General features: G+C 48.0%; 2 protein-coding genes across 3 annotated transcripts in view; one reads left to right on the top strand and one right to left on the bottom strand.

The window, feature by feature from the left end:
- The first annotated feature begins 1,365 nt into the window (after positions 1-1,365).
- Positions 1,366-19,551, top strand: IVNS1ABP (influenza virus NS1A binding protein). Of its 2 annotated transcripts, none has more exons than XM_084266536.1 (15): positions 1,366-1,615; positions 8,577-8,817; positions 10,231-10,357; positions 10,685-10,854; positions 10,948-11,023; positions 11,353-11,526; positions 11,877-12,002; positions 13,389-13,496; positions 15,550-15,676; positions 16,191-16,415; positions 16,495-16,616; positions 16,792-16,918; positions 17,005-17,136; positions 17,483-17,656; positions 18,111-19,551. In XM_084266536.1, the coding sequence occupies exons 3-15, from the start codon at positions 10,247-10,249 to the stop codon at positions 18,362-18,364; spliced, it is 1,926 nt and encodes a 641-aa protein (XP_084122662.1). In that variant the 5' UTR covers positions 1,366-1,615; positions 8,577-8,817; positions 10,231-10,246; the 3' UTR covers positions 18,365-19,551. The 2 variants fall into 2 exon arrangements, with proteins under 2 accessions (XP_084122662.1, XP_084122661.1); XM_084266535.1 differs by lacking the exon at positions 1,366-1,615 and adding an exon at positions 7,914-8,173.
- Positions 19,552-20,683: 1,132 nt separating this feature from the next.
- SWT1 (SWT1 RNA endoribonuclease homolog) overlaps positions 20,684-25,741 on the bottom strand; it is a gene marked incomplete at its 5' end in the record, with an annotated part of 36,157 nt that continues 31,099 nt past the window's right edge. Inside the window, 3 exons of the mRNA XM_084266501.1 lie at positions 20,684-21,408; positions 24,295-24,359; positions 24,998-25,064. Coding sequence (XP_084122627.1) covers positions 21,303-21,408; positions 24,295-24,359; positions 24,998-25,064 — 238 coding nt within the window. The 3' untranslated portion in view covers positions 20,684-21,302. The remainder of the gene's footprint in view (positions 21,409-24,294; positions 24,360-24,997; positions 25,065-25,741) is intronic.

Below are 25,741 nucleotides of genomic sequence, written 5' to 3'. Positions count from 1 at the left end.
TTCCCTCCCAACTTTACGACAAGCACCCTTGATTATCATGGCCCTAATAAGAATCCTAATCTTTCAAAAAGAAAGTGGAGGGTGGGAAGGTAGGCACTGAGGTGTGGCTGGTGAATTAAAAACTTGAAAGGAGGAGGGAGTAGAAATGGATCAGAAAGATGAGAAGCTGAGATGGTCCTGTTTGCTGCCTGCACAAGTAAGAAGCTGAAGAGAGAGCTGGGCCACAGCATGGGCACTACACCACTGTGTATGGCTCCAGAGAGCAGAGGGCATGGTGCAGGTAAGAAATGTACTTACAGCTTAAAGCTTCCACTCACTTCTGATGCAACAAGACCATTACGTTCAGCACTTTGAAGTGCTTTCTGCTCAAAACCTCAGAGCCGTCCCACGTCAGTGTTTTGAAACTTGCTTCTCCACTGAGATTCTGGAGTAACGTAAGAGAATATGTAATTACGTAGTATTACCATGTCATACACCTCGGAGACACCGAAGCTGTATCTAACGTATCCCTTACAGGTTTCCTAGCTTCTGACCAAGGTGGCCTCTCAAAAAGGAGAAAGCAGTAGGCATATCCCTGCCTTCCATCTGCCCTTGGTGTTTTAAATCAGAAATCAAGCAAGCTCAGGCTTCACCCAGCTCCATGTTTTATTTATTATGGTATCGCAGCAGCACTCAGGGGCCCAGCCGTGAATCAGAAACCCATTACACTATCTAGCATGCAAACACATAACAAACAGACAGGACTTCAAACACCCCTCATTTATCAGCAGCGATGTTTTAGAACTACTTTGCCTGGCAAGGCAGGGTTTAGTGTGAAAAGCAGGGGGAGATGCTTCTCCCACAGATGGGAAAATGCTTTTCCCAGAACAACTCCGGACGCTGGGGCCTGAGGCGGGATGAAGCACAGCCTGGCCGCCCGCATGCACCCAACCGGCGCCAGGGAGTTTCCAGCATTAAATACCAGATTTTTTAATTTCTTTTTTGGTTAAATAAATACACCACCTTGAAATACAGATCCCAGAGAAGAGAGTGAGCCATCGCTGCGGGAAAAGGCCACAGCGGGCTTAAGAAAATAGCAATGCTATTACTGAGGCAGGCGAGCTTGCGGCTGAGGGTTGCGAGCAACCAGCAGCTGCTGCTGCTGCTCGCAGGAAGGCGGCAGGGCAGGGCCAGGTCTGCCCAGCTTCCCCCGCTCCCCTCAGCCGCTGCCTCCTTCCCGCCCTCACAGCAAGGCCGGCGGCCGGACTTGTTTCTCGGCGAGGCGCTGTCGCCGCCTCAGCGCCGTCCCCTTCCCGCCCCCTTGGAGGCGGAGGGTTACAGAGCGCAGTGCCGCACCCGCGCTGGGGCGTGGGGAGTTACCGTCTTTCCGCGGCGGATCTCTTGCCTTCGCTTGGCTCTCGCCGCTCACCCACCTCTCTCCTTCTCGCTCCCCTCTTCCCTCGGCAGCGCCTCACCTCAGCCCGCCCCCTCGCCTCGCTCTCCTTACTCCCTCCGCTCCCCTTTGCGCCCTCCGCTTCCTCTTCTCGGCGGGCTGGGACTGCGTCTCCGCGTCGGCTTCCCCCTCAGCCTGGAGGCTCCCAATATGAACGGCATCGTCTGCGCTAAGAGGCACCAGGTACGGCCGGGCCCCGGCGGCGGGACGTCCCGGGCGGGCTGCCCAGGAGCGTCCCGCGCCGGCTGTGAAGGGAAGGGCGGTGGCGTGGCGGGAAGGCCGGGGGGCGGGGGGGTGGTGGTGGTGGTGTCTGGGCGCAGAGACCACGAGATGGGGGCGGCTGGGCCGGCCCCGTCGCTCTTTGTTCCCGGCTCGGCGCTGGGGGTGGCGGCGGGCCGGGCCCATCGGGCGCTCTCCTCCCGCGCCCCCGGCCGCAGGCGCAAGAGCCCCTCTGGCTCCGCGGCCAACCGCCGCCTGTTCGGGGGCGGTTTCTCTGGGGCTGGCCGAATCTCCCGAGCCGCCACACTCGTGGAGGCGAAGTTGTGCAGACGGCCCGGGGTCGGGCTCCCTCCTCCCGCGGAGCGGGGCTCGGCGGCGCGGCCCGGGCACCGGCGGCCGGCGGGGACGTCGCGTAGCCCCCGGCGCCGGAAACCAGAGGCTGCCCCGGGGGTGGATATCGCTCCAAGGTCAGGCGGCGCCTGCCCGCCTCTGCCAGCGTCGCAGCCCTGTAGCGGCTCCTTACACCGGCGGGGCGGGGGGGAGCCAGTGAATCCCTAGGCTTTGGGTGAAGAAACCAGCCGCTCCGGGCCGAAGCACATGTGCTGACAGCCGGTGTCATGGCCCTCCCTGTCCTCTGTACCAGTTCTGGGAAACGGGAGATAGCGCGGTGAAAAGAGCGGCTGTCAGCCCGCCTTGGTGCTGCTGGGGAGGGGTGAGGAGTTTGGCTGACCCGAAGAGGTTTTGCGGTGGAGGTGAAGTTCAGCATCACCCTCCTGCGCACAGATTTCCAGCAGCCCTGGAGAATTTTTCAGGGGTAGAAAATAGCTTGGTGTTGGCAGCTTCGCTGTCCCTTCACACAGGATTCCCGTAGGCATAGCAGCTGAACTGGTGGAAGAACGCAGGGCGGAAAAATGTTGATGAAGTGAGAGGCAGGGCATCAGGGTTATTTACTGAGAAGAAGGACTCTTCCAGACTCTCATTAGAAGCTCGTGGAAATTCAGTATCGTGTCACACTCCTTTTCTGTTGTGGTTTGTGAAGAAGAGGGGTGGTTGGCTTGGTTTTGGGGATTTTTTTTTGTTTCCAGTGATAGGTGTGTAAACACCACCGTTTATTCTCTTCTGTTGCGGATCTGCAAAGTAAGAAACCAAGCAGGATGTGGTGCTTTGATGGTGGCGTTGGTTTAATTTTAGAAAGCGGATTTTTGTAGCCACAAGCCTAACTCCTGGAACAACACTTGGGATGCTTTCCAGTTAGGAAGCAGTACTTTTGGCTACTTTTAAATAGGTCTGATATTTTCCTCAACTTGAGCAGGAGGTGATGGTAAGAAAGGCAAAAGCTGGTCTGAATGGGTGTGGTGGGGTGGGTGGGAGACAACAGGAACATGCAAACAAAAAACCTGCCAGTTTGCTCTTTTGAGAGATGTTTAAAGCACTGTGGAAGGTGTGTTACTAGAAAAAAGAAACACATGTGGAGGGGAAAAGGAAATAGCTTTTGAAGATTAAAGATTGATGGATTTTTAAGAGGACATGTGAGGCAGAAGATAGAAAAAGAGGCGTAAAGATGGTGACAACAACAGAAAAGGTATAAGGTGGTGAAAAAAGAAGAGGAAAAACAGAACTAGTGTGGATGGTATGAGAGGAGATAGGACAAGGGGGAACAGCCTCAAGCTGTGCCAGGGCAGGTTCAGATTAGATGTTAGGAAAACACTTTTCACCAAAAGAGTTGTCAGGGCCTGGAGCAGGCTGCCCAGGGAGGGGTTTGAATCACCTTCCCTGCATGAGGTGCTCAGGGATATGGGTTAGCATAGGACAGGAAGAGTTGGACTTGATGATCTTGAAGGTCTTTTCCAACCTTGTGATTCTGTGATGTAAGGACCAGTGCTAAGACTCTGTGGAACAGTGTATCAAAAGTGTGGGGCACAGCCTTGGAAGCGAGGACTGACTGGGCAGGCAACTGGTGTGTCACAGCCGAGGGTTCAAGTTGGAAGAGCACTAACATTCAAGTGTAAAAACTGCTTCTCATATGTTTTTTAAGTCTACGTACGTACATGTCTGCTTAAAAGAGCTCTCTAGGCTTGTTCTCTGTAGAGGACAGTCCAAGTATTACACCTTCTTGGGCTGCATGTAAAAGCTTTTGGAAAGTGCTCAGTATTTCTTCCTTCCCCTTCAATTCTTAGCTGATGACAGCAAATATTCTCTCACTGTGGGGATGGGAGCACAGCTGAGGTGGATTTGCAAGTGAAGAGGAATAAAATAGAACGATTTTGTTTGGGAGTCACAGTTCTCGATGAGATGAAATCTTAAGTGCAAAACAACTAGGAAGTAAATATGCAAACCAAAATGATACAAATTCTGTGGCTCCCATTTTTAACTTCCTGGTGCACAGAAACTGAGCCTGTTTAGTGGTGTGAACTGTCTTGGTCTGTGATACTTTGCCCAAATGCAAACCCAGACATGAAAAGATTGTGTGTGTTAACCATAAACAAATGCTAATGTAGGAAAGGAAATTTTTGAAGGCATCTGGTTTTGTTTTCTGGTACAGGTTAATGGACTCTTGAGTAGTCACAGGTGTGACCTATATTTCTTCTAACCTACACTGTGAAAAGCCAGGAAGCCCATAGCAGCTAAATCAAGTGTCCATCATTGTATCAACAAGTGTTGACTTAAAATGAAATGATTAAAAAGTATCTTCCCCCAAGTTAGTGTTTTACTGGTGGGTTGAACAGTAACCTGATGAAAAATGAGCACTAAACAAGGCCTTTGCTTGCTGTTTAAATGAACTAGCACGTGGAAAGTACCAACGGGGTGGAGCTAAGGTAGGAGCTCTCAGGTGGGTGGAAAGATGAGTACTACCTGTGGTGTTAGGTCATGGGTAAGGTGACTTTTGCCTAGGTAGGAGACTCTGGTACCCTGCCTGAGACCACAGCTCATGCATCCTCTGAAAGTAGCTTTGTACCAGACAGTTTTTGGATAACTGGTTTTAGATCTTGGAGAAATTCAGCAGGAATCATGCTGCAGTTTTTTCAGATGTTTGAGGGAACAAGTGTTTGAAAAAAAAGCTTGGAATGGACAGATCCTGAATTCTAAACACAATTAGCAATTGAAAATGTGTCAATTGTGACATTTATTTGCTCTTGTAACTGAGCTAATCATATTTCAGTAGTGTTTGCGTTTGCAAGGTGCATGTAAGAGGATAGTGTGGTGAAGGGCAAGAAGACTTAGTATCGTTATTTAGGTGAGTCGTCTTAGGCACATCTTTAAGTGTATCCACAGAGAAATGGCAAGGTGAGTTCCAGAGGGGGCAGTGTCTCTTCTGGGCTCAGGTACATGTAGCAAATTCATCCCTGGAGTTTGTTACAAACTGTGAGTCTTTCATGGCCCAGTGGCAGGTATACATAGCAAATGAAAAGCTCTGCATATGCGTGACAGTGTGAAACACGATTGTAAAACACAGTTATGGGTAAATGAGCAACTGGGCAGACAGTTGGGTACTGTTGTTCTTCTGTTTGGGTACAGCCATGTCACTGGGGCACAGCGTGGGAATGATTCATGGCCTGTCTCAGGCCTCTGTGGAATTACACCTAGTGTGATCAGCACTTGATCAGAGGTGGAGCTGATGGGCTCAGCACCAGTATGGATCTTTAATGTCAAAACTAGAGGGAAGTACAGAGTTTACCTATCACTTTTTGCTTTGCTTTAAAAATATGTGCAGGAAATAGGTCTGCTCAAGCAGGAATTTTTCCAAATGTGGTATTCCCATTCTGGAATGCCAGTTCTATAGCTTTAACCTGTAAATAATCACATTTTGATGGTGCTTGAATAGAAATCATTTCAGAGGCATCGGACCTCTTGCCTAGTTGGCAGTGATATGTGAACATCACACTTGGTCTAAATACTTCAAAGTCCTGGAAAATTAGAAAAAAAAAACCAACCCAGCTACTGACAGTTCTTGGTGGTGTGAGCTAGGAGTGTAAGCAAGGGGGAATAAAGGGAACAACAAGGTTATCTTCTAAATAACTTTGCATTTAGCTTAAAATAATTTTTGAAAGGAACTTGTTTGCAGGACCTGTTTATAACCTTTAATGCAGAAACTGCAGCATTCTTAGCTTTCATTGGATTTTGGTTTTTGTTCTGGCAGTAGTATACCCGACCAAAAAGCATGCAGAAAGCCCTGAGGATAGCAGTGCTGCTTAATGCCATTTCCAGGAGTAACAGGGTAGACAATGGCAGGACAAGGGGGAATGGATTAAAGCTAAAGGAAGGAAGGTTTAAATTAGATATTGGGGGGAAGTTTTTTACAGAGAGAGTGGTGAGGGACTGGAAGGGGCTGCCCAGAGGGGGTTGATGCCCCATCCTTGCAAGTGTTCAGGGCCAGGCTGGATGGGGCCTTGGGCAACCTTGTGTAGCTCCAGGCCTGGAGGTTGGTGTCCCTGCCTGTGGCAGGTGGTTGGAGCTCTGTGAGCCTTGGGGTCCCTTCCAACCCATGTCATTCTGTGATTCTATGATTAGCCAGGGGTCACACACACAGCATTGAAACTTTGCAGCAATAATTAAGACATTTGAATTCATAGATATTCAGATGGCATAATACTGTGAGGTGCATTGTTCAGACCTCAAGCACAGTGGAGGACTTTAAAAGACAAGTCTTCCATTTCAAGCCAGAATTATTTGGATGTCCTTTATAGGTCTTGAAGGTCATAAGCATCAGACAAAGTTGAAATGCTGCACTTGAAATTCAGTTCTTCCGTTAGAGCAGAACATGGCAAGACATGCCCAGAGATGCAAACTGAGTGAGGATGATTCTGGAATTTATTTGAAACTGTTTGAATAGTTGTAGTGTAACTCGAAGTCTCCCCAGAGCATGGGTATTGGTGGTTAACAGCAACCACAATGAATATTGCATGGGGAAATGCGTGATGTGATGTGTGAGCAGACCAGCAGCCTGTTGGAACCATGGTTGCAGCGTGCATTCAGTGTGCTTTGGTAGGTACAGAGCTGTACCTAGTTAGCAGCCACGCTTCCTGGAGAGAGCTGGCAGGTGAGGAGAAGCTGGTTTGAAACTGGCCTGAGCAGGGTGGATAATCGGATGTGTGATGTGTCACTTTCTGCTCAGAACCAAGCAGGTGGTGACTGGGTTGGTCCCAGGCTTCTCACCAAAGCGGGCTGACACTGCACGGGTCGCCCAGTGCTGCTTCTGCCTGGACCTTGGAGCTCGTCTCCCTTGGCTTTCCTTTTCTAAACACCCGCTGTAGTTTGCATTTGGCTGGGTAAGCCTGACCACCCTGTCCACAGCTGAGACAGCAGGTGTAAAATCTGAAATAACAAAGTCATGTTTCTGTAGTGATAGTTCTGTTGTGGAGAGACTTGAAGCATAACTTTAATACCTGCTTGTAACTTCTGATGAGTTAATTTGTAGCAACACTTGTATTGAAATAATACCTCTGTCTTTGAAACCAGAAAGTTTGAAGTGGAAACATTTTGTGTGTGTTAGAAACCCCCATGGTTATACTAGCTGTACCAACAGGAGAGGGAGCGCTGGCTTCCAGAAAGTTAGTGAACTAATAGCACATAGAGCTTGGGTTCTGTTTCATAATGTGCCTGTACACTTATAAACCAACGTACATTTAGTCCATGGACATCTTTTCCTAGCAGGGTGTGATGTCATAGCACAGGTACTGCTGTTCCCTTAGCCCTCCCTGTGTTCAGGGGTGCCGCATTATAGACACTGCTGCCACTCTGTATGTGACTTCTGTAGTAGCCTAACTTAATTAACACTAATTGTCTCTACGGCTGGCTGAAATACCGTGTCTCTGGGTTGCAAGGAGCTGCTAAGGATGGGAGCAGTTCTCCCGTGGAACACATGTGTTGTGGGATGATGCACCTTGCTGGTCTGAGAGAGACCCAGGGAGGTACAGCTCCTGCCCAAGCAATGCCTGTGTGGGTGCTGTCCCGGCAGTACGGTCACTAGGCTCTTGTCCCTACCATCTTGGTGACTTTTAATTTTTGATGAGGAGAAACGAGCTGCACGTGTTTTTAGGTGAACCTGATTCCCAGTGTGGCATTTAATCTGTAGCTACAGAAATAGTTTTGGAACTGTGGTGGGAAGTCAAGTGGATGAAGTGATTGATGTTTTCCTGAGGTGGCATCAGGGTCATGGAAAGTTCCAGTGTGGGTGTTCATTGCCTGTTCCCTCCCTGCTGCTCCTCCTCCCCTTATCCCCTCCCCAGAAAAGCAGAGCATAAACAGCTCGCTCGGGTGCAGAATCCCAGCAAAGCTACCCCAGTCTGCACTGCCAGTGCAGAGCTTGGCCACAACTTCACCGATTCTGTTGGCAGGGGAGCAGAGACTCTTTTTAAGGAATTTGCATTGAAATCGCCATTTCTGACTGTATAATTTTTTTGGAAGTACCGAAGGCTGGAGACATGCCCAGTCATTTCAGAGATGTCCTTGATCCGTCTTCAGTTCATTTTAGGCGTTCAGTAGAAGAAGGATATAAGTAGATGAGTACAGGAAAAGCAAAAGGTAGGAGGCAAGTGGATTGGTTTCTTTTTAAAAATGTAGTAATTCTTGTTTTCTTACTTAATAGCTGCCTACTTGTGTAATCAAGCAATAGTGCTCTAGATATAAGAAGTGTGGAAGGTTAGAGCCGGTAAGGGAATGACTAAAAATGGGATTCTCCTGTTCTAGCTTTTCCTCTAAGCACTGAATTAGCCACTGTCTTGTCTCCCTGGGTATAAACATTGATGTTGTCGATAGCCTCAGAACACTTTGGTGTCAGGATGGAATCTTTCAGGCTGTTTTCTTTCTGTAAAGGGAAACTTGTTTGGGTCTGGAGCTTCTACTTTAAGATGTTATTAAAGCTTCATTTGAAACCTGTGATAGTGCTGTCCACTGCCCTCACTTGATAATTTCTCCTTTATTGCAGATTATGATGCATGATTATCACAGAAGAAATTCATGTCTATAGCTCTTAAGGACTTTATTACATCATCTTCAAGCCTGATAGTTTTGGAACCCATATTGCACCTGCAAAGACACGTCTACTTTTGCATTTCAACAAGCATCTTCCCTACCAGACGATACTGAAGTGCTCTGGTTTAACACGTGATACCATTGGATTATTTTAAGATCTCCCAGTTAAAAATTCACAGTAATATATTTGCTAGGTAAGTTGATACTGTTAGATATCTAGTTAAAGTCACCAGATTTCAGGAGAAGTATTAAAACCTTGTCCTTTTTTTTAATAAAACACAACAAATGAACGCGTACACGAGTAAGTAATGATCTTTCTTACAAAGATAATTATTGCCAGTTTAGGATCTTAACACTGGAATTACTTGGGGGGGCTTGCTGTTTTTATTACTGATTTTTTGCTATTTGCTCTTTCTGTTTTGGGAGGGGTTCTTGTTCATGCTGATCTTTAGAATTTTCTTTAAGTCGAGATGCAAATATGGGTTGTAGCGGGTAACATTAGTAGCATCCCCCATATTCTTTTCTCACAAATTATCAAGGAAAGTATGCTTTTGTGTAGTAGCAACTCAAATATTACTACATTTCTAAAAAATTATTATTTGAAATTCATTAGGATACTTTGGGGTCATATTTTAGTATTTTTTTAATTAGCTTCCTATTTGGAAAGCAGACTTCTCCTAAAAGTGCTTAACTGAAAATCAGTGGACTAAAGAGTCAGTTAAACAAGCTATAGAATAGCTGCCAAATTCAGAAGTTAGTTTCCTGAAGTTACTTTTCCAGCCTTGGTCCAGTTTACCTGAGGTGGCATGCTTGTATATGGGTCACATCTCCAGGAGAGGATGTTTTAGCTTCATGATGATTTAAAATACACGGTGGTTCTTGGGAATGTGTTTAATTCCGTCTGGTTTGTTGGTGCTGATGTTCTTCCACGACTTCCAGGTGCTCCAAAATATTTCCTTACTTACAAAAGTAAACAAAAAATTATTTATATACCTGTCCCACTGCATGAGTTACTTTAAATTATCAGTTCTTATTTTTGCAAAAAGTGAGGCTGACCAGTATGACAGAGCTGTTGGAGTGGGCAGAAAATTGTGCCAAATCCAATTGTTATAGAGGGGAGTAAAGCTACCTGTGTCATCTGGTGGTCGTCCACCTTGCTCCTAGAGAGAGAGTGTATGTTCAGCATGTGGTTTTGGAATTGGTACCTGCTGAAGTGATGCAGATAAGTTAAAAGTTGAAAATTATGGCCTTGGTCTTAGAAAATCGTAAATCTGGTCAATCCAAAGTACCGTTGTCGATGTGTTCTCATCAACAGGAGCGTTCTTCTAGGCTTTTGTTGGGGAGGCCCTGGCACAGGGTGCCCAGAGAGGCTGTGGGAGCCCCATCCCTGGAGGTGTTCAAGGATGAGTTGGATGGGGCTTTGGGCAACTTGGTCTAGTGAGTGTCCCTGCCCATGGCAGGGGTTGGAACTAGATGGGCTTTGAGGTCCCTTCCAACCCAAAGCATCCTGTGATTCTGTGAATGTTTGTTTGCAGACAGTGTGCTTATAGCATTTCTATACTGAAGCAAAATGTTGTGTCTCAAAACTTCACACATTCTGCTTGCAGGCAGACCAACACCAAAATGATTCCTAATGGATATTTGATGTTTGAAGATGAAAACTTCATTGAGTCATCTGTTGCCAAACTAAATGCCTTACGTAAGAGTGGTCAGTTCTGTGACGTCCGCCTCCAGGTAACTTTTTCCAGCCTGAGTATGGTGATTAAATGCGGAGGGGTTTTGTTAGTGCTGTGTTAATACCCTGTGTCTCAGTGATTGTGAGGCATGAGATTTTGCAGTCTGGTTTTTCAGGGGGGGATGATGACGGGGATTGGGAATAAATCAGAGATACTTTGAGAGAAGCGATGCTAATGGGTTTTTTTCTGATATAAATTTGAGACTATTGATTTGAAAAATTGAACTGTGACATTCACTTGAGTGTAGACCTTTTTACTATTAAAATACAAACATACTTTAAGAAACTTCTTACCAGCATGTGGAATTCTTTGTGTTTAAATAAAGGTATGTGGGCACGAGATGTTGGCACACCGAGCAGTGCTAGCTTGCTGCAGTCCCTACCTGTTTGAAATCTTCAATAGTGACAGTGATTCTCATGGGATTTCTCACGTTAAATTCGATGACCTCAATCCAGAAGCTGTTGAAGTTCTGTTGAATTATGCCTATACTGCTCAGTAAGTAGTGTTATAGAAACTAGAGAGAGTAGGGACTTTTTAAATTTAAAAAAAAAAATCAAAATAACCAAGATAAGTTTATTTCTTTAATAGGTTAAAAGCTGATAAAGAACTGGTAAAAGATGTATACTCTGCAGCAAAGAAGTTGAAGATGGAGAGAGTTAAGCAGGTACAGTTCTCAGCTCGTCTGGAAGTTACTGTGCTTTCCCAGGCTGACAGCAATTATGCTTTTTGGTGTTAATGAGGCAAAAAATGATTATTCAGTGGAAAAGGTACTCAGTGGATGAGCTGCTCTAGATGTTGATGAGCACTGTATTGATTTGGGCGACATCAGTACGTGTTGCTTCCAGTCGCGTTAACTTGGTGCTGCAGGGTTCTCTCAGGTCACCATGCCGCCTCTGCAGTTACAGCACAGGAGTTGTGTGCTGGGCTGGATAATTTGGACACGTAGACATCTTGCCTACTTGTAAACTAAGATGCAGCCTTTTCCCTTACAAGGTCTGTGGTGACTACTTGCTCTCCAAGATGGATGTTCAGAGCTGCATCTCTTACCGAAACTTTGCAAGTTGCATGGGAGATTCGCGGTTGTTGAACAGGATCGATGGCTACATTCAGGAACACCTTTTACAGATCTCAGAACAGGAAGAATTCCTCAAACTTCCACGGTTAAAGGTTAGCTTAAGTTTATAGGCTTCTTTCAGGGGCGCGATTTCCAAAAAGCAACCCAAGGAGCAACTATAACAGCTTCCTTTTGGGGAGTAGTAAAACAGGCTGTGTCGACTCTCACCAGCAACATGAAAATTCTGACTCTGTGACCTGTAACCATAGAGAATATGTACTGTCACCCTGCCTGAGCGTCAGAGATAACTGTGGTGGGCTGTAAGCATGCTTCCAGGTTTCAGGAACACAGGGTGAAAGCTCCTCAAGTGGCGTTCTCTAACTCTGCTGTAAAGGGAGAGTACTGCTCGCTGTGCACAGGTAATGCCTGTAGAGTAAATCCTCCTTTCCTCTTCTGATTCAAGCTTGAAGTAATGCTGGAAGACAATGTCAGCCTACCCAGCAACGGCAAATTGTACACAAAGGTAATCAACTGGGTACAGCGCAGCATCTGGGAGAATGGAGACAGCCTGGAAGACCTAATGGAAGAGGTTAGTCTTTAAGAAAATGGGGTTACATTATTTTTTTTTTAAGTCAATAAGAAGGATGATCCCTTTTTTCTTTTAATTTTTTTTTTCCTTCCACTTTTTTTTAACTATGACCCTAAAGAATTTAAATTTTACTGTAGGTACCCCTAAGCTGAGAAACTGGGGGGGTGTTCAGGTGAGCTGAATGAACTGTTCAGTCTGGTCTTCTGCTTTCCTTTTTTTGCTCACTACATGCTGTAGTAACCTCAGAGTGGCGTGTACCTTGCTTTAGAATTGGGGAGGTGGTACTGAAACTTGCCGGTAGATTCTTGATGTTTTCCTTTGCAGGTTTTGCTTGTAATTGTGAAGTAGGTAAAAAGCTTCTAATGGTTGTTCCTCCCCATTGATTTATCTCCCCATAGGTTTATTAACAAAACTAGGATACCAAGGCTGAAGAACCAAGAAGAAACCTCAAGTGTATTGACACGTACAGAAGCAGCAGTCCTGCCCCAGTTCTCCTAAGAAAATCCGCTGTGGGCAGAGAACGATGATGATGATTTAATGGTGTTTACTTACTCCTTTACAGGATACATTCTTTTAAAAGTTGTGTGTTATTAAATGGCTTTGCTCATGAATACTAATATTAGATGTAGCTTGGGCAGTGTTTAATGGAAAAATTAGCGGGGAGTCTAAATTTTTAATTGGCCGGAGCAAATGGAGTTTACCAAATCCCATGGAAAAATCAAAGTTTCCCCAGTTTGTTATTACGAGCACGATTAGACCTTCAGAAACACTTGTGTAGGCAAAAGTACATGTTGATACTGTCATATATTCTCAATTTATTGGAATTATTATTCTTCTCAGTTATTTGGAATAACTCGTTTTAAAAGCTTTGATGGTGTTGAAATTCAGATGCAGTTCACTCAAACAGTTGCATCTGATGTTAAGTTGTGGACAACAGTTTCCTCCAGAACTTTCTGTGTTGTCTTCCCTCCTCCCCGTACCTTTCTCTTGGAGTCCACTTGAACTTTTTTTGGATGGAGATAAATGACATGTATCTTTCAAAGCAGAAAACTTGTTTCGGGGATAAGGAAAATGCTTGCATGAGATTGTGAACTTGTGTAATCCTGCAAATTAATGTGCCTCTTGCTTGTCTAATGTTTCTGTGCTGGAAAACCAGTAGAAAGCCTTGGAAAACGAAGATCTCTCTCAAGCTGAGAAAGTAAGGATCCTTCATCCAGTGTTTGAAGATGTGCCACCATGACATCTGCTTCCTTTTAGTTTTGTCATTCGGCTAGATTGAGATGAGATGACAAGCAGTACGCTGGCGACTGCCTTTTGCAATCTGCCTTGTAGCTAAGTAGTGCTGGAGACAGTAGCCACATGGGTATTCTGTTGTTGTTTTTGCAGGTTCAAACGCTGTACTACTCAGCTGATCACAAGCTGCTTGATGGAAATCTGCTAGATGGACAGGCTGAGGTGTATGGCAGTGATGATGACCACATTCAGTTTGTGCAGGTACAAATTGCAGACAGTCTGAGGTAACCCCCAATAGACTGGAGCAGTTTACAGCACACCTGAAGTCTTGCGTACCGTAGCAGAGAAAGCAGCGGTCGCTTTCACGGAGACATATGGGATGAAAGTGTCTGTCTTGAAGCAGCTGGAGGTGATGATTTTGGGTCTGCTGCCGGTCTTTCGGCAGACAGACTCACATAGCCTTTGCAGAATGGAGTGTGTGAGGTTTGACTGCAAAATACAGCATAAGCTGTTAGAAGGAGGAGGTAGAACAGCAGTCAGCTAGCTGTAGCAAGTCAGTGGTGTCTTTGTAAAGACATTCAGGAGGCTGTAAAGCATCACAGTCTGCTTGGCTTGCCGTGGAGAATGGCTTACGCATTGGATAGATTTTGCTATGGGAAAAGGTTCCCAACATAAGTCCTAATCCTTGAGCTTGCCAGCATCCACTTCTTTTGTTCCACCACACTAGTGACGTGCAAGAAAGGTTTAGAAAAGCAACAGGAGAAAACGTCTGCTCTAGAGACAGCCGGTGCTCCACTGTATTCGTACCTGAGATGATTGCTTGTTTAGTTCTAGCCAGATGTCACAATTCTCCTGCAGAACGTGGAGCTTAGCACTATGGAGGCTGTTCAGGAAACAGCCTAAACAGGGGTTGATAGATGTAAATTAATCACTTACTTTATACAAATTACGGCTGTTTATATCTTCTTCTCAGCAAATTTATTGTAGTATTTTAACTCGTAACCGTGGAATGTGCTGATATTTATTAAATTTTTAGCTGCTCTTTACATAACCCTCTCCATCCTGAGGGAGCACAGATTGTGGAAGTGAGAAGAAAAGGAAAAGCCAGCTCATTTTTCCAGTTTCTTAACTGTTGTTAGTAAGCCTTTGCAGCCTTCATCACCTTTGGCTGCTACTCCTTGTTGTGCTTGACAGCTGAGAGGTGAATGTTCAAAAAGCTCATTTTTTAGATGTAAGGCCCAGAGTTCTCAACTGTTACAAAATCCTTTCTGATGGTAGGAATTGCCAACTTGAGAAATTCTTAACAGGTGAGGGAATTAGCACCAGCAGACCTGTAGGTGATGGTTCCAGAAAAATTTTAACTCTTTAATCCTGAGTTTGTAATTTCTGTGACTGTGGAGGTAATTTAGGGATCAGAGAATGAGCTTGTAGTTGGCTGAAGGTTCAGAAATAACCAAAACACCATCCACAGATGAATTGGTTTTCATGGTGAGCAGAGTAGAGCAATCAAACTGCTCTGTATAAGGTTGCCTGTGAGTTGGATGATGTAATTCGGAAGGCTTAGGATAGTTTCCGTGGAGGTAGGACTGGGGAACTGTACAAGCACTGTGGACTTGGGGCTGTGGTCACAAACTGGCTGCTCCAGGGAGCAGGCGGGATGTTAACTTCTTGTGTTTGGTTCTTGGGATTCAGGAAAAGCCTGAACAACCCAACCAACTGTGGAGCGCAGGCTGACTTGTGAAACTCGGGGGGGGGGGGCTTGGGCAGAATAATGTAAGCTGTGGTATGAATTCAGTTGAAGCAGAAAAAGAAGCAGAGATCTCCCGTTAGTGGGAAGTATCGAGGGAGTAAAATCCAAGCAGCAGCTAGTTGGAGCACAGAGAAGATCTGAGGGAAAATTAATTTGTCTCTGGGGAATGAGGAGAAGAGTTAATTCACTTCCAAACAGCGTTATCTAATTAATTCAAGTTCCAGAGGCAGAGGCTCTTGGTTTGCAGACCAGTTCTCACCAAATGGATGGAGGTTGTCCTTTGGATTGGAAAATCCTGCTAGTAATGACTAGGGTCCATAGGAGTTGGAGCTAGACTTCTGGTCAGGCGATGTGAAGGTGCGGTCAGAGGGTGAAATGTGAGGTGTAGGATGGGGTTTGGCCTCTGTTGTGAGATGTTCTGTTGGTAACAGAGGTGTGCTATAAATGATGCTCTGCAGAGGCAGTAGAACAAGTGTTCTTTTGAACATACTAGCTTGGAGAAGCAGAGGTAGCAGGAGGTGCAGTCTCTGGCTAGGTTTCTGTAGCTGCCTTTTGATTTTGCAGAAGAAGCCACCACGTGAGAATGATCACAAGCAGATTAGTAGCAGCTCCTCTGGAAGCCTTTCTCCAAATGCTGCTGTTCAGAGTCCTAAACACGAGTGGAAAATCATTGCTTCAGAGAGAACTTCAAGTGAGTAACTGGGGAGGGCCTTGTCTAAAAGCTGCGCTTGGTGCTGTGTCTCTCACTCCCCAGGGGTCTCCTTCAGCATCTGCAGGAAACGTGGCAGCACTTTTTCTTACTCACGATGCAGTTGGCCTGGGAATTTGTGGGGTATCAGTGGGGCCGAACTGGGGATCGCTTATGTCTCAATTCCATACCAACAGGAATCGCACCGCACCCCGCAGCGTGCATCACGTACCTGGGAAGCCCTAAGGAGACAGACAGGATCTGATCCCTGCGTGGTGCTGGCTGCTGTGTGCGTGCTGGGGGCTGGCTCCTCACAGGACTCTGCCTTATGCCCTCTGAGCATTACAGTAATCGCCTGACGTGCTCATTGTTCTGTAACTAAGCAAATGCTGGGAACCCCTCACTATGAAATGGAGCTTTCACAGTTGGAAGGGGAGAAGCATTGTGGGAAGAGGCCGGCTGGCTTCCTTCCAAACCTGTGTTATATCGGTGGTCTCTCCTTTTCTCCTGACGCCAGGTAACACCTACCTGTGTCTGGCTGTTCTGGATGGTGTGCTGTGCGTGATATTCCTGCACGGTCGTAACAGCCCGCAGAGCTCTCCCACCAGTACCCCGCGACTGCTGAAGAGCCTGAGCTTTGAGCTTCAGCCAAATGACATCATCGAGAAGCCCATGTCTCCCATGCAGTATGCTCGGTCTGGCCTGGGCACGGCTGAACTGAATGGCAAGCTCATCGCTGCAGGTAAAAGCCCACTTTGGGCCAGGTGGGTGGTGTCCTTAAACGCCGAAGCGTGTGATAACCTCTAACCTCCTGCTTTTAGGTGGATACAACAGAGAGGAGTGTTTGCGCACGGTGGAATGCTACGACCCGCAGAAGGACACTTGGACTTTCATTGCACCGATGAGAACACCAAGAGCTCGGTTCCAGATGGCTGTTTTAATGGTGTGTGGGGGTGGTGATCAGGTGGAAGGTGACACTGTGTAGATGGGGGGGATGGGGACAAAGTAGGAAAACCTTCCCAAATGCTAACAGCACATGCATAGCTACAGTTAAGCAACCCCTAAGGTGCCAACGATTTGAGTTGTTGAGAAGTGGGTATTCTGTTCTTTCCGTGTAGGGGCAGCTGTACGTCGTGGGTGGCTCAAATGGACACTCAGATGACTTGAGCTGTGGAGAGATGTATGAGCCTGAAATAGATGACTGGACTCCTGTCCCAGAACTGCGAACCAATCGCTGCAATGCAGGTAATGCAGCCACTGCTGTCCAACTGCTGCTATGACTTACATTCCTTCATTTACTAGCTTCTTACCATCCTTTCCTGTATGACTAGGAGTCTGTGCCCTGAATGGAAAACTGTACATTGTTGGTGGTTCAGATCCATATGGCCAAAAGGGGCTGAAGAACTGTGATGTGTTTGATCCTGTGACAAAATCTTGGACGAGTTGTGCTCCCCTTAATATCCGTAAGTGTGCTGCTACTTCGGAAGGGAGGGGAGAGGGCGGTTGCAAGACTGTGGGCTTAAATCCAGAGAGAAAACCTGCTGAAACTTCACCTGCTGCGGAGTTTTTGGAGCCCATGAAGTTCTGCACCAGCAAAGTGAGGGCGATGGAGCCCTGGGACAGGCTGGCCAGGGGGTTGTGGAGTCTCCTCCTCTGGAGATATTCCAGACCTGTCTGGACACCTCTCTGTCCTAGGGAACCGGCTTTGGCAGGGGGGTTAGACCTGATGAGCTCTGGAGCTCCCTTCCAACCCCTACAACTCTGTGCTGTCAGTGTGTGACCCAAATGTTTGCTGGCATCTGGTTGCAGGGAGACACCAGTCAGCAGTGTGTGAGCTGGGGGGATATCTATACATCATCGGGGGAGCAGAGTCCTGGAACTGCCTGAACAGCGTGGAGCGCTACAATCCGGAGAACAACACCTGGACCCTGATTGCGCCCATGAATGTGGCTCGGCGGGGTGCTGGAGTGGCTGTCCGTGATGGTAGGCTTCCACGGGCTTAAGAAGCCTCTTGTGTGTGATGATTGGTGTTAAGCCACGATGTGAGCGGGATATAAAGCAGGATACAAAGCTTCAGGGAGGAACCTGGCTGTGCCTCCCGATTTCACTGAACGCCATAACCAGCTACTCTCCTGAATGTGTGGGTTGGTTTTGGGCTGTCCCTCTTCCCCTCCTGCCTCTTTTCTTTCCGAAACATTGCCCTGCCACTTCAGAACTGTAGCTGATTGAATGTGCACTTCCTGAAGTAACTTCCTAACAGCTGGAATGATGTCGAGCCCTGAGGTGCCTGGTTCAGCTCTGCAGCGAGGCTGAGGCTGCTGCTGGGAAGCCCAGGTTCCTTTCATTGTGCCAGGTTCCCCAGCCCAGAGCCGAGACCGGGTCTGGGGACACGGCTGCCACGCAGCAGCACGAGGTTCACTCTGCTTCTCTTTGGCAGGAAAACTCTTTGTCGGTGGCGGCTTTGACGGTTCCCATGCGGTGAGCTGCATGGAGATGTACGACCCCGCTAAGAATGAGTGGAAGATGATGGGAAGCATGACTACTCCGCGGAGCAACGCCGGCATTACCACAGTGGCAAACACTATTTATGCAGTTGGGGGATTTGATGGCAACGAGTTCCTGAACACAGTTGAAGTCTACAACCCAGAGTCAAATGAGTGGAGCCCCTACACCAAAATCTACACATTTTAAGTGAATTAAATCCCCTTTTCAGACTAACAGGCTTAGTGATGTAATTGTGCAGTAGTAGAGGTACACATGTGTGAATAGGGTTGGGGAGGGCGTAGCCGTTGCCGACAGCAATGCAGAGCTTTTGCATATTGCATATTAATGTGCTGTACATATTTGTTTTGGGATGAATATCACGCCGAAAGGGTCTGTGTAATTTAGGACCTTGGTTTAGGGGGTGCTTTGTGGTTTGTTTTGGGGTTTTTGGTTTGTTTTTTTTTAAAAAAAAAAAAAAGAAAAAGAAAAAGATTTTGAGGATAATGAGAGAGAAACAAGACTGGGCATATCACTTCCCGAGCTTCCCAGGTGGCGTTTGATTTGTCACTTTGCACATTAAAGGCCTTTTCCCCTAGGACGTGGGCTCAGGGCAGGAAGTGGAAGGATTTTGTGGGGGGAGGGGAGGTGTTTTCATCAGGCCTTGTTTTCCTTCGGTAACTGGAACAACCTGTAACAAGAAGCCTTATTTAAATAGATAGAATGGCTATTTTTTTTATTAAAAAAGCTGACCTGCCTGCCGATACCTTATCTTTTCTGATTGCCTTTTTATAACAGTTTTTATATACTCAGCAGAGTATTTTGTCATGTCAGTGGATAATGGCAGACAAGTGGTTATGGAAGCAAAGAGAGCCTGGGCAGTGGTAGAGACTGAATGAGAGAACTGCTGGACCTCCACTGCTCCCTGGTTACTCAGCACAGCATGCAGCACTTGCCTTAGCTGGAATGGAGCCTCTGAACAGAACAAGGCTGGGACGAGACCTGGGCTCCTGTTACTCTGACAGAAGGCAGCGGGTGGTTTCTGTGGGGCGGGTTTGTGCCACGGGGGTGAGCAAACCTTTGTAAAGGAGACTTCACCTTGGGGCTTCTCTGGGTTGGGGGGTTTCAAGCTCTTGCTGCTTGGCCACAGAAACACTCCTGGGGTTAGTGTTCAGCTTACTTTTCTAATACTACAGCGTGGTGGAACACACGTAACTTGATTTCCTCTGTGCTCATAGTACTACAGTTTAGTTCCCTTTCTCTCCTCGCACAGACAAAGCATCGGTTAGGGTGACTCGGTGTCTAACGTGTAGCTGCACATGTAACTCCTGGTGCCAAACCTCGCACTGGCCGCTTGCTGCTGCTGCCAACACATTAAAGGTACCGTGGGAAATCTATGCACAGCGTGCTGTGCCCTGTCTGTGTCTTCTTCACTGGGGGGCAACAGGGGATGGTGAACTGGGCGGGGGGGTAGGTAGTGCTGTCTCACAGGGGGGTGGGGATTCCTCTTCCTCCAGCCTGCTCTGGGGAGCAGTCAGTGTGGCACAGGGAATGGGGTTTGGGTCAGTTTCTCATGAGTTGTTTTCCTTCTTAGCCGGGGAGGGCATTCCTCACCCCTTTCCCCTGTAGCACCGTGGGGTCCCACCCACAGCAGACAGTCTTCCCTGGACGAGTCCTGTTCCCCAGGGCTTCAGCTCTTCCCCAGCTGCCCCAGGGTGGGTCACTGCTACGGGTGCAGTCATAAATCACAGAATGTCTCTGAGGCCCAGACTGCTCCAGCCTGGTCCTCCATGGAGTTGCAAGCCCCACCAAACCTGCTCTGGTTGGTGTGGGTTGGATGCACTCTCCACAGGCCGCAGGTCCTGCTCCAGTGAAGGTTAGTCTTTGATCTGTCTCCCCCTGCTCCAGCATGGTGCTGGAGGTGGGGTCTCTGCCATTTCCACAGGCTCCAGGGTGACATCTGTTCGACCATGGGTTTCTCCAGGGGCTCAGGGGCATCTTCCTCTGTGGCACCTGGGGCGCCTCCTCCCCCCATCCCTGCCCTTGGTGCCTGCACAGCTCCTCACACCTTCTCACTCCCTTCTCTGGGGCACAAAGCGGCTGCTGATTCCCAGAGGTGCTGTAATCATCGCTGATGGGCTCGGCCTTAGTCAGCCGCGACTCCGGCCTTGAGCCGGCTGGTGTTTGCTGTGTGGGGCCTGCAGAGAGCAGCTGGCTGCTCCTTGCAGAAGCCATTCCTCCAGCCCCCCCATTCTCACCCCACCACACCAACCCTGACAGCGCCTGTTTTACCTCCTGGTTACCAGTCCAGGCTTCTGTGAGTGTCACCTCTCCTCTGCGGGGAAAGGGCCCTGCCACTGAACGTGGCTCTGGCAGCAATCCCACTCTTGCTCCCCCCCTAAATTTCAGGTGTTGAGGGGTGAGAGCTGTATTAACTCCCCTAGTACCAGTACTCCAGCAGGTCAGAGCATTAACTGCGATTTACTGTAACAAAAAATCAGAATTTACAATGAAAACTTTACAAACCCGTCCAAAAGTTACTATCAAAATAAACACCTGGAGCTAGTGCCAGTCATCCATCCCTGTCCAGCAACAGGCACAGACATAGCTCCAAAGGCTGCAGTAGCATTGACAATGGCTTTCAGGCAGTTTCATCAACTTCAAACAGTTCTGGGACACACCAGATGGACCTGGAGGACACAGATAGCCCTGGGGAGCAGAGCTGGGCTGTGCCGGGTATCCCTGGGAAACATCCAGCTGTTCCAAGAGGAGGAGCAACTGCGAAGGGTGAGGAGTTTTCCAAAAACAGTTCCAGCAGGTTCCTGCCATAGGGTGAGGAAAGGGCAGTGACCAGGGAAAAACAGCCCCCACCTCCCAGCTGGGAGAGGTTTCAGGCCACAGGGTAACTGGACAGAAGCAGGAGAGGAGGGCCAGGTGGGGACGACTCCAAGCCTCAATCTGTTCCTTTAGGCCTCACATAGCTTGGGGTTTTTTCCTTCAACTCAAAGAGAACAGCAGCAGTGAGAAAGAAGGTGGCAGATGTTTCAGCTCCCCACGTATTTCCTGCACATCTCCAGAGGCACAGGGCTTCCTTCAGAGGAGGAAAAGGCAGCTGGGAGCACTGCAGCCCCAACCCTCAGCACAGGCCTCACAGCCAGCCCCTGTTCTTGGCTTCCGTGTGAACTGAGGCGTGACACTGCTTAATGGTGTGCTCCAGCTGGGCCAGCTGGCAGCAGCCCACTTCCAGCCTCTCCCTAGGGAAGAGAAGAGAGGAACCGTTACTGGGAGACACCGGCTCCTTCTTACAGCCACGCAGCCTCAGCATATTCCTTTAAAATAAAACTCCCCACGCTCCACTACCTCAGCTCTGTCAGCTCAGAGGACACTCGGTACCTCTGGACATCCAGACGTGGTCTGAGCTTCAGAGCGCAAGGGGAAGTTTATGACAGAGCTGGCTACATGCTACACATTCCCAACTACATCCACACTGACACCCTCAACATGGAACAATCCAGGAGCTGAGCTCAGTCTTGTCAGCCCAAAACCGAGCCTTCCACTGATAGAAAAACAGGCCTGGGTTTTGCTGAATGTGTCCATTTCCTATTGCAGAGAGAAACAGAGCCTGTCCTCAGTCAGAGTTGGGCTGCTGGGATCATCCGAGGTCAGGCTGCAGCCAGCCCAGCTCCTCCCACACTCACCCTACAACAGCAGCATCACCACTCAGAGGTGTTTCACAAGCTTATGCTCCTACAAGTCACATATCCTTTAAGTTAGCTGTGCCTAAAGGGAACTTGTGGTCACGTACTCAATATGGGACCCCTGCAGTGGAAAAACCACCCCAAACCATCATTTATTTGGGGAGCAAAATCCTGCCACGTGCGTGGTTACAGCAACTCCTGGCCGGGCCCACGCAGCTGGCTGGAAGAGCTCTGACATGTTCTGAAGCAGCAGCCACTACAGTTTGAACTCAGCACACAAAGACCTGCCAACGAACCTGCTCTGGTTCATCTGCTTCAACTGGGAATTCAGCACCAGAATGGGTTAAATGGGAAATAGCAAGAACAAACCCAACCCTCATTTCTGTGCTTGGGCTTGAGAGCTCTGCAAACACACTGGCTACCAGGGCAAGAGGGAAAAGCCAAGGACAGCTGGTCAGTCTTTTGCTCCATTTGCATCCTCAAGGTCCCTGGCTGCCCCTTCCAAACACCCCTGTGACACCACAGCCCCTAGTACTGCCCCGCAATCCAAAAGCGGTGAGACTCGCACACGCAGCTCTGGCCATTTAGCTTCAAGCAGGCTGTGCCCTTCTCCAGACACTGGGACATGCTGCGGATTGAGCATCTTTGGTGGCCCAGGAAAAAGGACAGTCAGAGTACAGGTACTGCAGGCAGGGATTTCTCTCCCAAGAATTCAGAGGCCGAAGGAAAAATGTTGGCTGGTAATTGAAGAAAGGGGAGACACTTTGCTCAGTGTGTTTCTGTGGAAGCACAAGGAATTCAGCCTGCCTTACTGCCAAGTCTCCTTCCCAGTGCCCCTAGAACATCTTTTTAAGTGAGTGCTTTTAGAACCTCACTTGGCAGCTCTGCTTCATTGGGCGCAGTCGCCTCTTAATTCCCTTCTCCAACACCAAACAGCTTCATGCTGTCAGGACCAAGACCAAGCACCAGACCTGAGGAGCACTGTGAAAACCTGTAGACTGAATTTACAGCAACCTCTGAGGCTTTGCTTCAATTGCACTGTCTGTTCTCAAAGGACTCAGCAGGTAGCAAAGAGCTCACCCTGGTAATGAAGAGCTCACCCTCACCCTGAACCGCTCATCCAGGAAAGGAAAGCTCTGGAGAGAAGGGTTTGTTGGCCATGAAATGTACTGTGGCACACAGAATTCCCAACAGTGGCCTGAGTTTGATACCGTACAGAGCTCAGGATCCCCTTCAAGCACCAGGAAACTGCTGCTTCCTTGCCACCCATAGCACAAGCCATGGGCCGTCTGGCCACCCCAGCTTTTGTACAGACAATGATGGAGATGCCCACAAACATCGGAAGCGAGAGAACAGCAGAAGTGCTGGTACCAGCCCGAGCCAGGGAGAGGTTTCTGAACTGCTTCTCCCTGCTGACACACACCCATACAAGGCTGTATTTCTCCCTGCCTGTGTAACTCTTCTCCCCTCAGCCGGCACCGTGCGCTTTCAAACTGATGGGAGGTTTCGGGAATGGGTACCAATCCAGGCAAAGGAACATGTTTTAGAGTAACTTCCCTTCTTGGATTAAAATAATCTGCAAGTCTTTGACAGAGCTGAGAGAAGCCCTTACAGCTAATTCCCATCCACCTCACAGCAACAGCAAAGAAAATATTTACCTGTCTTCTGCCATCCACTTAGGGCTTATTAAAAAAAAACACACACACCCCAAAACGTTATGGCATCCAGAAACCTCCCAGAACCTGGATTTCCCAGCCCTCTGCTACACAGACTCAGCAAGGAACCCTTCGGGACCCAGACCCTGTCCCACCACTTGCATGACACACGTGTTTAGGGGAATGTCTTCCATTTTCCACCAGCTGAACTGTAAGAGAAGCCTCCTCACAGGGAAACAAGTACTTGGACCTTAGGTTTCTTTCTCCTTTCTTCCTGTAGCTACAAGTTGCTTAGGAACATGCAGTGGTTTGACCTGTAGCTTCAATAGCACTGCCCACCAGGCAGCACAGCGGCTGCAGCTAGGCCAGCTCCCAATCCCAAGCATCACCCCGAGAATCGCTGGGGGTCTGTTCCTCTGCCAGTGTAAGCCAAGTTCTCATCCTCATGAGTTGTGTGACAAGTACCACCTCACCAAACCCAGACTGCAGCTCCAACCAGCCTCACTAAGATGCAGCCTCACCCTGTGACCTCCCTCACGATCCAAAAAGGGCAGAGGGACCAACACCTTGCCTCAACCAGCCAACGACTGCAGTGTAGATGCTAATGGCTTGCTGCTAATTTAATTTCTGGCCCCTCTCACTCTGTTGTAGTAGAAGGAAGGGAAATGACCTTCCCTGTCCCCCTCCTACAATGGGATTGTTATTTATTCATCCAAAGGGTTTCTCCCAGGGGACTCAGGTTACTGCTGTCTAGAAACCCACCCGCTGCGGTGGGTAGTGTGCTTACCGGTACCTCTCCTGTGAGACACACTCGTAGAGCTCCTCAGCAGTGAATTTTATGCTGTTATTTATCTGAAATGAAGAAGGAAGCAGTAACACAGTCAGTTACCAGTGTCACACATGGATTGTAATTACACAGCCGGCGTAACGGGTCTGGTTAACAAATCACCTATCAGGGTCCCAGGCCAAGACCACCAAAAAAAAAGAACTGTCCCTGTGTTACAAAATCAAATTATTACAAACTCTCCATCAGTCAGGATTTTATCTAACAGTGTGACATCACATCACTCCAGCTCCATGTTCTACACAACTGCTGCACACATCTGCAAGACAATAAATAATCCTTCCTCCCCATCCTTACCCCAGAGCCCTGCAGCAAGAGATGCTAAGCTCTGACTCACATGAATTCCACCAACACAGTCAGTGCTCTCCCCAGAAAGTACCCAACACAGCGTCCTCCTCTCTCTCTGGGCCACAGATGCTTTGGTGCCTCAAGCTGTGAGGCTTCACACTCTCAACATTCACACCAAGTGAGCACTCTGAAAGCTCAAATGCTGGAGGAACTTTTGGCAGGTGCTGACTAAAAATATGGGGGTTTTTATGTCCAATAAATAAGAGAAATCACCAATATTGTAGCTGAGGGGAAAGGTGATGATGTCATACCTCGTAACTGCTTTAAATAAACCCCACTGTAATAGAAGACTTTGTACCTCGTTGCTTATGAGGAAGTTATAGAGGGTCCATATATCTTGGAAACTGCTGGTTGGGGCCAAAATCCTGAAAGAGAAAAGTTTGGGGAATTTTTTTAAACAAGTATAAAAGGATTCTGCAGAAGAGTTCAACAGTCAAACATGCTTGATGGAAAAAAAAAAATCTAATTACTTTTCTTCAAACACAAAGGAGATGGCAGGGCTCATTGAGCGAGCTTTAAACTAGTTAGGAAGGGGGAAGGGGATATCACAAAGGCTGCTGGGGTCAGGCAAGCGCTTCAGGAGACACGACAAGAGTTGATGGCAGAAGGTGGTAAATGCCAACGGCACAGGGACAGACTTGGGGATGTTGTTCCACATGACAATAGGGAAAATTCTGTGGATTGCCCTGAGGACTCCTCAGTGGAGCCACCATTGCCCATCCCCTGTCGGAAATCTCCCGGTGACCTGTTGAGGATACCTGCATCTGCTGCCCCCCTAAAATGCCTCTATCCGAACGCGCGTAGCATGGGGAACAAACAGGAAGAGTCAGAGATCTTGGTGCAGTCGCAGGGCCACGATCTCGTTGCAATCACAGAGACGTGGTGGGACAGCCTGGATGACTGGCACGCTGTCATGGATGGCTGTGTGCTTTTTAGGAAAGACAGGCTAGGGAGGCAAGGTGGGGGAGTTGCTCTTTATGTGAGAGAGCAGCTGGAATGTACTGAGCTCCACCTGGGGAAGGATGATCCATCAATTGAGTGC

This window comes from Gallinula chloropus (assembly GCF_964237585.1).
Source record: "Gallinula chloropus genome assembly, chromosome: 6".
NCBI lineage: Eukaryota > Metazoa > Chordata > Aves > Gruiformes > Rallidae > Gallinula > Gallinula chloropus.
Note: the sequence above shows the minus strand (reverse complement) of the source record. Positions and strands in the feature narration are given on the sequence as shown.